Below are 13269 nucleotides of genomic sequence, written 5' to 3'. Positions count from 1 at the left end.
GCTTGACAATTGAGCAAGCTCTACGGAAATTCCCGGCCAAAAAAAGAATTTTATTGACGGATTACTAAGCGGATCGTGTATCATTTTTATATATGTATGTATATTTTGAAGGGGTATGACTAGTCGGTTGAGAGGGGCGAGGTCAATCAACCCGAGTGAAAGAATATATTTAAAAACAAGGTTTGTTTTTATTTATTTATTTATTTTTTTGTTTTTTGTTTTTTGTTTCACTATTATTGACAATAAAAATAAAACAGAAATAAAACCGTTCTGTTTGTAAATTTTCCTTCTCTCTCCTCTCATAAATTCGATTTTTGTTTTAATTTTTATGACATTCTTCACATTTCTTTGTATACATGTATTATACATTCCTGAGGCATGCATATTTATATATTATACCTTCCTCAATTATACATTCATCGAAAATGTATTATAATATTCCTTTATTTAATTTGAGCTTTCGAATTCAAGTTAACTGCAATTAATAGTATTTATTAAAAACAAGCATTTAATGCAAAGACATTTAATAATACCTTAGCAAGTAAGCGGTTCAATCAGTGTTGCCAGATAAAAATGCAAAATATTTGTTTTGATATTATCTATCTATAGAACTACTATACAAACATTATATATGCACATAGAGTATACACAGATATCCCTAACAATGGACAAAAAAGTATGCTTTACTTTATTTACAACTGTAGTAAAATCTGAAAGAAGAGACAAGCAAAAAATTTCGTTTCTGCCGAGGACTCTTTGCTAATTCAATTGTCAGATGCAAAAATGATTGCGAGCGAAAGAGAGAATGAAAGAGGTGGAGTTGGAGATCGGGCGGGTCGCAACGCGTGTGCCTGACTGAATACGAATGCGGGTCAATTGCCTTGAGCTGTTAGCTGCCCCTGCCAGTGTCTCTATCGCCGTCTCTCTCTTCTACACATGTAAGGTTCGCAAATTGTGTCCATCATCAATCAGCAAGAAGTCTGATTCGCATACTTATTTAAGCTGAGAGAGCTTTTACTTCATTTGCATTGTAATTATCCATATACATATATATGATACACACATATGCATATTTATGTGTGTGTGTGTTTGAGAGAGACAATTATAATCTTTCTACGCGTGAACACAGACGTTTTGATAAGCTTCAGACGCTGCCGTGTTATTTATTTATTTATTTTTATTTATTATAATTTTTTTTTTGGCAGCCCACACTCTTTATCTGTCGCATTCGCTCTCTCTTGGAGATAAGTAAGTGTAACCATAACGATTCCAAAAAAAACAGACGCCCACCAGGTGCTATTGTTGTTGTTTGTTGTTAGAGGCTTAAGTCGGAGCAGACGTTGCCAGACTGACAGCAGCTTTACACTCACGCACAATGCGTGCAGCAGACGGGCGGCGTGAGAGGGGATGCGCCAGCTCGACCCTGAGTGAGCGAGCCAGCAGCAGGTTGTATGTGTGTGCTGTGTGTGAGAGAGTGAGTGAAAGGCAGACACCCGAAAATATTTAATATTTATGTAGGTTAGGAGTCGCACCAACAATGACAGCCAGCAACAAGGGCAACCCCAACAATGCTTGACATATGCACATTCAAACAAACATACATACAATCATACACACACATACACACCAGGTATGCATACGTACGAAAGCAATGCCGAACTGCAATCGAATACAAGCGACTGCACAATACTCTCCTATCTGTGATATGCAAAACTGTGAATAACAAACGACAGAAATTACGGAAATTAATTATTATTGCAATTATTGCTATTAACATATCAATTATATGTTAGATAAGAAATATCATTCTAATTAACATTCAATTTATGTACTCTACTTTATCATCGACAATTGGCAAAATGTTAGCTAGTTTATATATAGCCTACTTTTCACGTTGTGAGTAGTGTACAAAAATCAATTTCACTTACATGTTTTGTGCTGTTTCTTATTTTTCTGCATGAAGTCCGCGTCGACTATTTGCTATTGTTAATGTTTTTTTTTTTTTTTTTCTAATTCTTCTTCTGTTTTCTTTCTTTTTGCTGCGGCTGTGGCTGTGGCTGCTGCTGTTAAGCTTTGGCTTTGGCGCTCGCCGCGACGCACTCACACTTTGCGTGTTCCTTTTCTTCCTTCTTTTGCTTGCTTTGCGTGTTTGTTGCGCACGCCGCAAATTTGTTTATTTCCTTTTTACCTTTTGCACTTGCTGCCGTTATTGTTCTTGCTGTTTTTTTTTTTTCTTGTTGACTGCGCGGTTGCTTTTTAGTTTGTAACGGTTTTAATGTGCTTGAGCTGAGTTTTTTTTTTGTGTTGTTGTTTGTTTTATTTTGTTTGGTCTGTTTGTACTTGATTTCTTTTGGTGGCTTGTTCTTGGTTCTTGTTACGTATGTACGTACATACATATATATATGTATATATAATTATATATATTTTATATGAATGTGCTTTCAATGTGTACATATAAAAAATATGTAAACTTTTAAGTTATTTTTTGCTTTTTTTCCTTTTTTTTGTATACTTATTTTTCACATAGAAATGCATGCAGTACTTTTTGTTGTTGTTGTTTTTTAAGTTTGTATATACATACTTTTTATTTATTTTTATTTTTAGTATTTAAAATATTTTTTTTTGGTATTTATTTGGTTGGTTTTCTTGTTGTTTTTTATAAATTGTATTTTGTTGCTGCAGCTGCTGCTATTTTCGTTAAGTTGGGAGTTTTGCATTTGTTGTAGTATTTAAAACATATATGTATGTATGTATAATGTTTTTTGTTTTGTTAATATTTGTACAGCCGTTGCGATGCGGAGGTAATTGTTGTTGTTGTTGCTTTGTCGCACTGTTTTCTGCAAGTGTACAATAGCTGTGTTGTTGTTGCTGCTGCTGCTCCTGTTACACTAGCTCATTGTGAACTCTAAGCAAACACAAAAAAAAGAAAGAAAAAACTTGTTCTTTTAAACTATGTTTTTGCTTAAGCAAAAAAAATGAAACATACACAAAATTCACATAAAAAATCGCGCACTTTGCGCTCGGTTTAAGTTGTTATTGTTTGTCTTGCTTAGCTTTGTCTAAAAGCATTTAAATAGATTTTTAATTTATTTTAAATTACACTTATGTTTTTTTCGTTTTTAACTATTTTTTTATGACTTTATTTAAATTTTGGGTCGCATTTGATTTTGTTTTCGCATTTTTTGTTGTTGTTGCTAATTAAAAAAAAAAAAATATTTAAACATATAGCTAATCATTTTGTTTTTGTTTCTTTGTTTCTGCCTGTGTGTTGTCACCTGTTGCTGTTGTTCTTATTGTTGTTGCTGCCGTTTCAAGTAACAACAACACATAAACAAAAATTAAGAGCTTTAGTCAAATGGAAACCGGTCGAAGCTGCGTCTTCGCTTGTTCATTTAGCACGAAAGCTTGAAAACTGCCCGAGAGAGGGAGAGAGCGGATGGGTGGGTGGTTGGTTGGTCGGCCGGTCGGTCGGTCGGTCGGTCGGTCGGTCGGTCGTTCGGTCGTTCGGTCAGACGGCCGGTCGGCTGAGCGAGCGTATAAGATAGACTGCAAATGGGAATGGAGCAAGAGGATGGAAGAGAGTGGACGGTGTTCTGTCTCAAAGCTTTCGACTTCGAGTTTGACTTCGAAATTTATGAACTTAAGCAGACATTTTTAGAAAGCACATGCATTTCCATGTGTGTATGTGTGTGTGTGTGTGTGTGCTCGAGTATGCCGCTCAAATCAAGTAAGAAAAGTATAAGAGCATAAAACATGAATTGCTACAATGCGTGTGTCTTGTTGCTCATTCTTGTTGCTGTTGCTCGCACACCCCAAAAGAAGGCGGAGACGACAAAAAGCTCACACGCACACCCATACCACGGCTCACGCACAACAGGGACATGAAATATAGATGTCTACGCAAGCCAGGGGTGGGCTTGGGCTGGATAAACAACTAAGACCGTGAAACTGCGGACGAATTTCTAGTACACATTGCAAAATAAACACGCAAAAGAAAATTAATGAGCAGCAGCGGTAGTAGCAATAACAGCAGAGGAACAAGCAGCGACGGCGGCAGCGGTGGCAGCGCCAACAGTCACAGTGACAGTGACACTGGCCTGGGTCAATCACCTGGGTCGCAGTCGCAGTTACGAGCAATAATAGCAACAACAATAACAACGGCAAACTTAAACATTTTGTTGTTACGTGCGCTCTCCCACTCTTCGCGCTCTTTGCCCTCGCTCTCTCATCTGACTGACTGACTGACTGCCTGCCTGGCTGGTTGGCTGCTCACTTTATTTGCATTGCGCCTGCACGAACAGCACAAAAACAAAAGCCTTCAAAACTGGCGAGCAAAAGGCACAGCAATTGCTAGACGGAGACGCAGATTATCAAAAAGAACAGCAACAATAACAGCAGCAATAACAGCAGCAGCAACAACAGCAGCAACAACAGCAGCAACAACATTAGCGCAAATCGCCGCGAGCGCAAAACAATAAATAAATTATATAATACGCTGGCTTGTTCTCGTTTATTCTCGCCGTTTGTCAGTGCGCCCAATACGGTGCTCGCTGGCTCATTCTCTTTGCCCGCCCTCTGTCCCCCTCTCACGCTCTCCTCAGTCACTCACTTTGCCTTTGCCTCTCGCCGCAACGAGCCCAAACACTCCTTTGCGCGCCGTTTGTTTACTTCTGTTTTCGTTCTAACGGTAAGGCAGTTAATTACAGAGCGCATTCAAAACTGAGCGAATTACGTATACGCCAACAGCAATAACAACAATACACATACGCACGCAGAACTATGTATGCATGGCTATGTGTGCGTAAATATGTATGTATGTATGCGTGCGTATGTGTGACGACTAGTTTATAAATAGAGCTAAAGATGTGACAATTTTTTCAGAGCGCATGATTGAATACCCAAGTATAACTGATAAATCACGCAGCTGTGAATTTGGATAGCCTTGCTGCTGCTCATCGCATACCACACACCCACGCCCACTCATACACACACACACACACACACACACAAACACTCACACACCCATTCATGGTAAAGGACAATGTGCAAGCAACGTCCTTCGAAAAATCGTTTAGAAAATTGCGCGCCGTTTTTGCTGTTCTTTTATTATTATTATTTATTTACTTTTCTTTTTTCTGTTGGTTGTCAATAGTGCTGCCTCTGTCGCTCACGCTCTTTAACTTGTATGAGCTCTCTGCTGTCGCTGCTGTCGCTGCTGCCGCGGCTGCCGCTGCTGCGACTGCCTCGACCTGGCCTAACCACTAACTGTAGCGACGACAGCGATGCCGACGGCAACATCAGGTGGTAGCTGCTGCTAGCAATTCGCCGTCGTCGTCGCCGTCGCCGTCACCGTTTTCAAACCAAAAATAGCTTTGCACTCGCACTCGCGCCACATAGAGAGCAAGAGAGTGAGATATATAAAAACACGTATGTATATATGTACATACGTACATACATACGTTGGCATGTGTATGTATGTATGTAAGTGGCTGTTATTACTCAATTTAGCACGTTCTATTACTATTCTTGTTGTTGCTGCTTTTGCTGCTACTGCAGCTACTGCATAATATTGTTTTCGTTTATTAATTGTTTACATATCTCTTGCTAGCACTTTGCCGTGCAGCTCACACTGCGTATGCGTAATCTGTGCAGCAAAGTTTAAGGGAACACTTGTTGTTGCTACTACCGCTCTCTCTCTCTCTCTCTCCCTCTCTTTCGCTCTCGTTCTCGCTGGCTCTACTGTTGTTGACTTGTAGATCAGATTGCGAAAGCTCAGTTCGTTTGAGTGATGCTGATAGCGATAATAACAGTGATGCAAACACTGCCAGCTGAGAGCACATTTCAGAGAGCAACAGCAGCAGAGAGAGAGAGAGTGAGTGAGCGCGCCGATGAGCGCATTTTGACTGAGCTTGCAGTTAAGCGCAACTCAATGCGCTTATCTGCATTTACATTTACAGCCTTTCTGCCCTGCCTGCTCTGTTCAGCCCTGCTTGGCTCTGCTCTGCTCTGCTTGGTAAGTGTTTTGAGGAGGTAAGAAATTTTGTATTGTGCTTTTGGCAGCGCTAATAGCCGCAGCAGCTGCTGCTGCCACTGCGCTGGTATTGGTTAGCACTTGCTGTATGCGTGTACAAGCTTCGCCTTATTCGCTCTCCTCTCTGTTTTGTATGCGAGACGCAAGGCGACGGTGACGACGGAGACAACGACGCGTCGCAGTTGCAGCAGCAGCAGCAGCAGCAGCAGCAGCGGCAGCGACGGCGACGGCGGCGGCAGATGCGACGTCAGCAATAATTTTGTCGTGCTCGAGGAGACAACAAATAATTTTATAAAATTTCATGTGTGTCTCTGTATGTGTGTCTGTATCAGTGTGTGTGTGTGTGTGTGGATATGTGTGTTGAATATTTTGCAACAAATTCCCAAAGTTAATTATTATGAAAATTAATAACTTTTGAAGCGTGCGCGTAGCGTCGCAGTCGCCGCTAGCTTGAAAGCTGCCGTTGCCGATACTTTGACGTGCGTTCGAATCAAAGATGTTTAGGAAGAAGAAGACGAAGCAGAAGAAGCTAAGCAGAAAGCACCATTCAAAAAAAAAAAAAAAAAAAAAAACTAGCAACAACAACGGCAAATCGAACGAAAATGAAATAAAATAAGAAATATACGAGCAACACACACACACACACACATACGCATAGCTACAAAAACGAAAAAAATAAAACCTTGAAAACAACAAAAAACAACAACAAATATAATAAAAACCGAAAAACTTTATTAGACTTTTAATGAGTGCGTTTTGTTCGTTGTTTTTTTTTTTTTTTTTTTTGGTTTTGCTTTTGTTGTTGTTTATTTGTCGTAGCTGCTGTTGTTACTATTGCCTATTGCTTGCTGTTTATTGTTTTTAATCTCTTGTTTCTTTGCTATTTTATATTTGCTTTGATATTTTGATTGATTTGGCGGCACAAACAAATAAATAAATAAATAAAAATTATTTACAAAAAATCTATATATATATATATACATATATATATATAGAGAGAGAGAGAGAAAGAGAGAGAGAGAGAAATATACAAATGCATAGATTGTTAGTAAAATTAAAAGCAATTCGAAAATACGAGACGAAAGCAAATAAACCATAGAAAAACAAAAACAAAAAAGAAACTGGAAATTCATTAATATGTTAATTTTTGGCTTGTCTATGCCATACAAAAATTAACAGCCACACACACGCACAGGCGCACATGGGCACGTACAAGCCACATATATAAATACACATATAAATAAACATATATGTGTTTAATGTGTGCAAGTGTTTGTTGTTTTTGTTTATTTTTCTATGCTATAAGATGGAACAGAACGAACATTTGTTGCAGCCTCTCTCAAAAATCAGCTCGACTGCCGCTAGATGGCGCAATTCGCAGCTGATTATCACACCCACCTCCCCTCCGCCCAGCACATACACACAGGTGCACACACTAGAAACAAAAACAAACATGAATGTTTGATCTTTACTCGAGAATACGTTGCACTTCATTCAGTTTGATACCGTTTTGCGAATCCAATTATGATTTCGGATTTCGATTTCAATTCCGATGCCAAAGCAACACACAAAAAAATAAGGAAAAATAATAAAGTGACGGCGACAACAACGACGACGACGACAACGACGAAGACGGCGACGACGAAGACGGCTACGACGGCGACGACGACGAACGGAACGCAGAAAAAACAGAAAACTGAAACACAACAATTGAAGCTGAAGCTGAAGCGAAGCCAGCAGCTATCGAACAAGCGAGCGAGCGAGCTAGCGGGTAAACGAGCGACGAGCGACGAGCGAGCGAGCGTACGTTCGACGTCCGAACAAACCGCTACAGAAACAGAAATTAATTATATTGAAATCACAAACTAAACTAATCAGCCAAAGCAGCCCAAGCAGCTAGGCCGCTGCCGCGAGCGAGCTTCAGCAGATGGAGAGAGAGAATGAAGGAGAGCGACCGAGCGAGTCAGTGTGGAGGGAGAGCGAGCGGACGAGCGAGCGAACCGAACGAACGTCAAGCAATGCAAAGCACTTTGCAGAGAGCGCAAAGTGGGCGCCAAACAACGTGAGAGTGATAGCGCGAGTGCAAGAGAGATGGAGCGAGAATGAGAGAAATTAACGTTTTATTAAGCCTTGCCTTAAAGGATAACAACGACAACAACAACAAATAACACGCACATAAACACACGCACACGACAAGGCTTCCGTTTTGAAGCTAATTTCGGGTTCATTTGGTGTTTCAGTTTGCTTTTCCATTTATTGTTTCTGTTTTATTTTATTTTTTATAACAACAACTACGCCGCGACGAAGTAGGAGAGCGCTGCGGCGGCGGAGGTGAGCTTTTGCGACGGCTATAGCGACGGCGACGACGACGGCGAAGCTCGAAGCCGCTGCCCGCACACTTACACAACAGACTAGGCGGGACGTGCAGCCAACATGCACACACACAAACACACACATGCATGTATATGCACTGAATATTTTTAGAGACATACATGTATTGAGAGCATTAACTGCATCAGGTGCCCTGCCTGAGATGTGTCTCTACCTGCGGTTTAATTTTAATGCGTCGCCGTTACTTCGCGCGGCTGCTAAACAGTAAAAAAACAAAAAAAAAGCAATTGAACTAACTGCGCGGCGAGCATCTGCGACGGCAACGTCTTTGGACTTGGACTGCTGTCGAGCGACTAGCGACGACTGTCGATTGACTCGACAGGCGACAACAGCGAGCCAATTGGCATTGGCATTGGCGGCGCATTACTCCAAGCCCAGACTTTTGGGCCAGGATATCATACATACAGCTGAGACAATTTGGCTAAGAGCTCACACACACACTAACACACACACACACGAGCGAAGCTTTCGGCAATACTTTTGTTTTTGTATGGTTTGTTTCATTTGTTTTGAGCGCAAGCTTTAAGAGCTTTTCCTGCATGTCGTATACGCAATATTTTTGGATTTTGCTCTCGCCGCCGCCGCGCGCACTCTTATACTCAAATCCGAGGGGTGGGTTGAATGTTGCTGCAGCTGTTGGCGCTTACATTTGAAAATTATATGCACTTTGGCTTAAGATTTTATCGTGGCCATTGAATTGCCAAGTAAGTTTTAAGTTAGTGCTGCAATGTTCGGTAAAATACTCCAAAGGGCATTTCAACCAAAACTATCAAAATCTCTCAGCTCGAGCAGCTGTAATCTAAAAATTTATTGCTAGTCTAATATATTATTAAAGGTTGGAATTTTGCTTGAAAATTATATTGTTTTTAAATAATAATAACTAAAAAACAATATCCTCAAAAGTATACTATTATTTTACCCTTTCACTCTTCCTTATCTACAGCAGCATAGCATATTCTTTTCTCTTTTTGCAGTTAACTGGTTTAATCATTTTACTTTATTATTTAAAAAATTAATTTATTTCATCTGCTCTAAGCTTCTTTACTTCAATTCGGCCAACTTTATTGCAGCGCCGAAAAAGCTTTCTCGATCCACATATGAAAGCTTTTTTGCAAAACATTTAGTATTTTTCGGGATTTTTACGCCACTCCGTCATGGTCACGCTGAATCTACTTGGCGCCAAGTAATTGTCTTTTAGAAATATAAAAATGCATTTAAAAAAAAATCCATTTAAATATTTTGTTTATTTTTCTTTGCTTGACTCATATCGAATTAAAACAGTCGTGTGATATAAATTATGAAATTACACTAAATTAGTTGCTATTTTGATTGCCGTTGCGCAACACATTGAGCTCATCGGGCAAGGCGTACATGCGCAGCTGCTTCTCAACCATCACATCCTGTAAGTTACTCGTCTTCTGCGGCACATACGTGATCCCTTCCATGTAGAGCGACTTGTCCCATGGACACTCGTCCAGAGCCATTAGCAGGCAACGGTTGCTGCGCTCAAAGCTAGTGTGCTCCGTGGACAGAGAGCGCAAATAGAGACGCCAGTACAAGGAATTGCGACGAAGCAACGCATACTGGTCGGCGGCCTCCTCGGAGCGATGCGGATTGGTGGGCAGAAAAGTCTCGAACATGTTGATCAAGCGATTGTGCTGGAGCTGCCGCTGGTGCTGCTGTTCGTTTTGCACATCTGCTTCCCCTTCGCCCCCATTGCTGTAGTACTGCTTGAAGCGCATATGCGCCCCGATGATAAGGTGCAGCACCGACAGGATGCCCGCCTTGCAGTGGATGAGGCGCGAGCTCAGCTTGTACCATGGCAGGGTCCACAGCGTGGACCAGTGATGCAGAAAGGCCATATTGCGCGGAAACTCCATCAGCGCCGGCTCTAGCATGGTTCTCAGTCGGTAACCCAGCGTTTTATTCTGGCTGGGGGTGTGGTACACCAACATAAGCTGCAGCTCACGCACCTGTTCACGCAGAAAGCGGCAGCGGGTGCGCTCCAGTTTATTCGGCTCCAGCTCATCCGACTCCAGTTCATCCGGCTCCAGCTCATCCGACTCCAGCTCATTCGGCTCCAGTTCATCCGGCTCCAGCGCGAACAGTGGCTCTCCCAGCAGCTGGTCCAGCAGCTTGGAGGCTTTGTCCACCTCGTTCAGCAGGCAGAGCATCAGGCAATGTGTGCGCAACAGCAGGACCAGACGATTTGGTATAAAATATTGCTCTAGAGGCATGGTATCCACAGCCCCTTTAGTTTCCTCTCTCATTGCCGCCAAAGCGGCATCCAACATCACGGAGCTGCACTGGATCAGCTCATCCGGCGTAGCTGTTATCTCGTCGGGGCCGCTGCTCGGACTCTTGCCCAGGGCCAGGCACTTGAGTACATGGAGAGCCTCCGCCTTCTTCTCCTGGGCCAGCAGCAGTTCAACGCGGACCACAAGCGCCTGCAGCATTTGGGGGTTCTGGTAGTCCGACGGAAGGCTCAATACAGTATTTAAGATCTTGGTGCTGCGCTCCACATTCTCATTGTTGGGAGCTGTCTCATACTCGGTGATGGCCGCCTCGGTGTAGAGGCAGATGCTATCCTTATTTGCCGGCTGCTTGAGCAGATCGCGCATGCGCTGTCTGGCCTTGACATAGTGCTCCGCCGTCACCTGGCCGCCTATCTTCAGCATCGTCAGGCGCAGTCGCTCGAAGCGGAACCAAAGCAGTAGAAAGACCAAACGCTGAGAGCTGTCCTGCAAGGTATCGCTGAACTTGAGCAGCATCTCGTTAATGCAATCCACGTAGATCTCGTGGCCGATGGCATGTGACAGAAAGGTGGGGTTGGTGGCCAGCTCCTTGGCCATCTGTATCACGGCCTTGTTGTAGTCTAGGCCACTGCTGTGCTTGGGCAGCGAGTAGGTGAAGCGATCGCCCATTTCGACGAGCAGTATCTCGATGGCCTCCGAGTCGCCAATCGAATTGATGGGTGCATACAAGCGATCCGCCAGGCAATCGGTGCGCACAAACGGAAGCTTCGTCAGCTGCATGGCCAGGAGCAGCAGCTGCATGCGGCTCTCCCTGCACTGCAGTGGGAACACGTAGGCGGATACATCCGACGAGTAGACGAAGCGCTGCCAGTCGAAAGCCTTCGATATGTTAGTAGTCATCTGCGAATAAGGCAAGAAAAAGAACGACATACGCAGCCGCTCGACACGTGTCCAAATCTCGTGCATTGGCATGCCGGAGCGTAGTACCAGCTCCTCGTACTCGACGAGTGGCGCCTCATTGGCCGTGCACGCGTCTAGGCACTTCAAGTCAACGTTCCGTAAATTTATGCCCACCTCCAATTTGAGCATCGCAAACATCTGGGCAGAATGTCCGGATTGGCGCATGTACATCAGACAATTGTTGAATAGCTTCAGTATCAGCTCATCCGCCTGGCGCGGCGGCGGCTGCGGGCGCTTGTACATATGCTTGCGTTGCATGCGTGTCATGCATTGCTGAAAGAGTACCAGCACATCCGGCACATTGGAGCGCGCCATTGAGCCTTGTGTGGTCATGATGAGGGCCGACCACAGGGTGTACTCGTAGGGCATGAGTTGCAGCACCTCCTCAATCTTGTTGGCCACCTGAAAATGGAAGTGTGCATTAGTTGACCAATTGGCTAACTATCTAACGGAACCCCCCACCCACCTGACTTTCCGGATATGAGGCATTGGCCGTCACCGCGTAGAGCTTCATCAACTTCTCGTTCCCCGGATGATGTGCGAGCGCCGTTTCGAGCTTATGAACCTGCTGTTCGACTACGGCCTGGCGATTGGTCTTGGTGGCTGTGCTCTCGAGCAGCGTATGCAATTCGATCCATTTGTCAAGTTGTTGCGGCTCGTTGGCTAACAAGTTCTGCAGCTCTTGGATGCGCTTCGTCTTCTTCTCAATCTCTTTGGAGCTGGGCTTTCGCTCTTTGAGCAATTTGCTTAGACGCGGACGTTTTGACTTTTGGGTGCGCCTGGATTGTGGCTGCGTGCGATCAATCAAGCTGCGCAGATTTATTGAGTATTTGGGGCGTGTCAAACGTGGCAATGTCGTCCATTGAAGGTATTGCTTATTAGCAAATTTGTCCACATAGTATTGCACATCGCCATCGAATTCTAGCGAAGGTGGCTGAGCGTTCTTTTTAAGTGCGCGACGGCTTGAATCCGAATCTGAAGTTGAGTCAGAATCCGAATCCGAAAGGTCTGTGTCCGAGTCTTGGCTCGACTCCGAGCCAGCGCCTGGGCGTGCTGCTAAGCCGGCGCCCGAACGTGGGCCTGAGTCCGAGGGACGAATTTCAGTGAGACAATTAATCACGGGTTGTGCTGGCACTTCAAAGCTCTGATTGTGCTGCCACTTAACATTAGCATCGGCTAATTAGAAAAAATAGAAATTTGAATAATTTACATTAATTGTAAAAAAAAATAAATACCAATACCTGATTTTTCCAAGTTCTCCGCATTGGAATTTGAAGGCTTTTTATTTTTTCCGTCGTCATATGCCGGAAAAAGAGACATTTTTGCGTTGTATTAATATTGAAATTCCTTAGCAAAATGATTTATATTTTCATTTTATTATTGACACCAACGAAAAAAAAAATTACAACCGAATGGAATGAGTTACAAAGGAGAACTGATTTAAAACATTACAGCTGAGAGGCTTGTATTGTTTGTGAACAGCTGTCATTTGCTCATATCGAAAAGCTGACGATAGTTCGCAGCAATCGAGCAATCATCGTGTAAGCGATTGTGCGCTATCGGCCCGTGAATATAGTTATCGGAAACTATTGACGTTTTCGATAATGGTATGCCACTGTTATTGAGTAAATT

At 43.1% G+C, this 13269-nt stretch overlaps 2 protein-coding genes across 20 annotated transcripts in view; both read right to left on the bottom strand.

Moving 5' to 3' along the window:
- Nucleotides 1–8785, bottom strand: part of gce (germ cell-expressed bHLH-PAS) — a 34048-nt gene extending 25263 nt beyond the window's left edge. For 2 of the 19 annotated variants that reach the window (XM_089474825.1, XM_089474826.1), the window contains exons 1-2: nt 7504–8413; nt 1929–3194 (exon numbers count right to left, since the gene is read on the bottom strand). The gene's annotated coding sequence lies outside the window, so the exon portion shown is untranslated. The other 17 variants (XM_089474832.1, XM_089474837.1, XM_089474827.1 and 14 more) reach the window with 17 other exon arrangements.
- Nucleotides 8786–9647: 862 nt separating this feature from the next.
- LOC108619220 (uncharacterized) lies at nt 9648–13180 on the bottom strand. Its single transcript, XM_018015698.2, has 3 exons — nt 12879–13180; nt 12104–12813; nt 9648–12039 (listed from the first exon to the last, which is right to left on the bottom strand). Exons 1-3 carry the CDS (start codon nt 12955–12957, stop codon nt 9736–9738), a joined length of 3093 nt encoding a protein of 1030 aa, XP_017871187.1. The 5' UTR covers nt 12958–13180; the 3' UTR covers nt 9648–9735.
- Between the last annotated feature and the right edge of the window lie 89 nt (nt 13181–13269).

The sequence above is a fragment of the Drosophila arizonae genome, chromosome X, assembly GCF_054131065.1.
Source record: "Drosophila arizonae isolate 15081-1271.41 chromosome X, UAZ_ARI_1.0, whole genome shotgun sequence".
NCBI classification, from domain to species: Eukaryota; Metazoa; Arthropoda; class Insecta; order Diptera; family Drosophilidae; genus Drosophila; species Drosophila arizonae.
Note: the sequence above shows the minus strand (reverse complement) of the source record. Positions and strands in the feature narration are given on the sequence as shown.